The sequence below is a fragment of the Cyprinodon variegatus genome, unplaced genomic scaffold, assembly GCF_000732505.1.
Source record: "Cyprinodon variegatus isolate N-32 unplaced genomic scaffold, C_variegatus-1.0 Scaffold631, whole genome shotgun sequence".
Lineage (NCBI taxonomy): Eukaryota > Metazoa > Chordata > Actinopteri > Cyprinodontiformes > Cyprinodontidae > Cyprinodon > Cyprinodon variegatus.
The window spans coordinates 152,717-156,089 of record NW_015151084.1 but is presented as its reverse complement, the minus strand read 5'-3'; the positions used below and the strand labels follow the sequence as shown (position 1 = coordinate 156,089).

Below are 3,373 nucleotides of genomic sequence, written 5' to 3'. Positions count from 1 at the left end.
TTTTTTTTTTTTTTTTTATTATTATTGACCTTATATTCTGATTTTCTGTATTGCTGGTTTTCATTACCTGTAAACCTTAATCATCACAATTACAAGAAACAGCAGAAAGTAATCTTTCTCTCTATGTGTAATGAACCAAAGTTTCACTTTCTACCATTAGCTGGAGAAAACATTGAACTAATTCAGCAGAAAATCATCTTGAGGCAGCGGGGTATGTACAGCTTTTTATTACGATAAAACCATCATTTATATACATTTCAAGTGAGATACAGTTGCATGATGACCTTCTGCTATCTGCACATATGTATCAGTCCTCTACAGTACACGGGTCTAAAAAAAAAAAAAAGAAAAAGGAAAGGAATTCAAACTAAAATATAAAATAAAACCTGATTATCAAACTTTTATTGTGTCCAAGTGCTGAATTAAGGAATAAACAGGTAGTGTTGACAGATAATACCAGGCTTTATGTAACTTCTTCGTAACCAAAATCTTTACCTTCTTACCCGGAGCAAACGTTACAGAGAAAATATCGACACGGTAACTTTAATTAAGGTAGATTAAAAAAAACAAAAAAAACAAAGGAAAATAAAAGACGGAAACCCGTTTAAACCATGACTGATCACAGAGTGATGATGCGAGGCACGACTCAATGCAAAGGCTTACATGTCTGTGCAAAAAGCTCTAGAGCAGTGCTGTGGCTTTTTAAAACCACAGTGGAGGAGGTGAATAGAAGGGGAGGGGGGGGGATGTGAAAGCAGAAAAGATGAGATGAGTTGAGATGAATCCAACGAGTCAGAACCAGTTCTGGTCTTCAGACATCTCAGAATATGAATTTACTCACAGAGAAAACTAAAGTTCATCGAATCAGCAGCGACGCAAAAACAAAACAGAAAACGACAGTCAGGAGCATCTCTGACCTCCAGATCCAAACAGCCAATCACACGCCACGCTTTCAACCTGATTACCTTCAGATAAAAACTACATAAAAAAAAAAAGAAATAAGTGGATGATTGTTTCATGTGCTTTATTGTTTGCGTATCAAAATGCTAAAATGGAGCAGCGTGAGAACGGCGCCACCCACTCCTGGCCCTGATGGGGTCACACTTTGACCACAGTGTGAATCCACTGTGGAGCCCGCAAGAGGCGACGCCAGATCCAGATCCAGCCGGCTTTTGAAAATCAGACGTAGACATAAATAGTTTGATGGTTTCACCAGTAGCAGGAATAATTGCCTTGTTTGTGTTTAAAACAGACAAATCTCCATGGATACTATTCAGAAACCAACATAGGGGGAAAAAAGTGCTAATGGAAGGAAAAAATGATCTGCTGGAAGTTTTGCAAATTCACGTCTCATTAAATCCTGTGTGGTTCAACCTCCAGCAGTAACATCTCTTTCTGTGGCGCTTCTGTGTGAAAAACAGGCGCCATCATCATCATCATGGTGCAGCAGTTTGCTGCTAATGATCCAACATTAAAGCGGTTAATCCATCATCATCAGCTTCTCCTTGAATGTCCTGATTTGATGCATCTTTTTTGGTGAAAAAGAAAAACTATTTTCTGCATGTATTCAGTGAATTAAACGTGTGCGATGTGCAGCCTGATGTTTGCACCCATCTCTCCCTCTTTAGCCTTCATTTCAGACGAACGCGTCCCCCGTTTTTGATAAATATTAAATAAATCGCACAAATAAAACAAACTTACTCTCACACCAGACACCACAAAGCTGAAATGTACCACAAACGAGTTAAAAGCATGAAAATAGATCAACATCTGCAGTGTTTAGACCAACGTTACCACATTTGGTCTTTTTAAGTTAACCCACGTTCATTGACATAGAAATGAAAAATGATTTTCCAGGCAGCTTATATGACCTGCAACACAGATAGGTTTGTTGCTAACGTGTAGAGACACGGTGCGGGTCAGGCATGGCTTCGCAGCTTGGTGGATTTTAAGTCAAAGAAACGTCCGATTGTGCCGGAATGACTCGGAAAACAAACCTGACGAACAAGGAGCCGTGAGGAATCCCTTTCAGGGAGCATAAAGGAATGAAAAAATGTGCAAACTACGACTAAAAGAGAAGAAAAGTTTGAACTCAGAAATATGATTTATATGGTTTGATTTTAAAGCACTAAATAAGATCAGAAAAAGTTCCCTGACTGGAAAAAAAAAGGAGATTTATGATTCTCGTCGTCGTAGCAACCGGAGGAAGAACGAGACGAGCGGAACAGCGCTCAGGATGCTGGCGGAGGGGCGGTTTTCCTCCACCCCTGGGATCTGAGTCAGCCATGTGGGAGTGTTACATTCTTCACCTTTTTTTTTTCCTTCCCCCAGCTACAGTTTCCAGTTCATTGCTGGGCTTCGGGGTAGAGGGGGGTATGGGGGGAGGGGGTGAGAGTCAAATTAAGGCCTCGTGTTCCTTCCTCACACCTGTGCATCAGCGCAGACAAACCCTGCTGGTGGACGCTGGTTTAGGGTCTGATTGGCGATGCGGTGCTGCAGAGAGGAGCTCCATCACAGCAGCTACAGCAGGACCCCCCCTTCCCCCCCACCAGGACAGGATCTTAGTGTGGGACGCCCCCTCTGACCTCAGCTCAATGCCTCGGCCCCGGAAAGCCTCGCCCCCGACTTCTTCTGCTCCGTCAGCGTCTGCAGGACCTGAGAGGACGGCAGGGGGAGAAGTTCAAAACTCAAACTCCTGGACCACGCTCCATCATTCAAAGCTTTATTAGTAATAAAGTGGAAGGAAGATAAAACAATAAGTCCACCTGTGACCACTTCCTGTTGCGGCTGGTCATGTGGACGGCGGCGATGTGCTGGAAGAGCTGCTCAGGAGGGATGAGGTCCGGCAGGCGGGTCAGGAACTGAGCCATGTGGATGAAGTCCATGGAGGTCAGGACGTCCTGGTAGAGGCGCAGCACGCCCAGCGCCGTGCGGAACAGGAACTCCTCGCCGTCCCTGCAGAACACGTCCCAAACGCGGCATGCCAGGTCCAAAGGCAGAGACTTACTGTACAGCGTGAAGATCCTGGGGGGGAGATGAGAGAGGAGAAAGAACCTGTAAACTGCAGCTTTAGCTTGTTTTTATTTTTAAAATAAGGATAAAATAACCAAAGAAATAATGATCTGAGATCATTTAGCACAATCTGAAAGATGTTTTTTTTCCATCTTTGTCGTGAAAAGTGATATAAATCTCCACAATACCGACTCGGCAACGATTCCCTCTGTTGACTGTTTACTTCCTGCTCTCCATATAAAAACTTGAAGCCATTTCCTGTTATTTGCTTGCATTTCAAAAACCTTTTGCACGGCCAACAGGGAGAACATTTCAGTCCCTTTTAGGGATGGAACGGTTTATGAAAAACGTCCGAACCGTT

General features: G+C 43.4%; 1 protein-coding gene across 1 annotated transcript in view; it reads right to left on the bottom strand.

The window, feature by feature from the left end:
• Positions 1 to 211: 211 nt before the first annotated feature.
• The window catches only part of tbc1d14 (TBC1 domain family member 14), a 96,478-nt gene continuing 93,316 nt past the window's right edge, over positions 212 to 3,373 (bottom strand). The window contains exons 14-15 of the mRNA XM_015393235.1: positions 2,766 to 3,024; positions 212 to 2,655 (exon numbers count right to left, since the gene is read on the bottom strand). Coding sequence (XP_015248721.1) covers positions 2,587 to 2,655; positions 2,766 to 3,024 — 328 coding nt within the window. The 3' untranslated portion in view covers positions 212 to 2,586. The remainder of the gene's footprint in view (positions 2,656 to 2,765; positions 3,025 to 3,373) is intronic.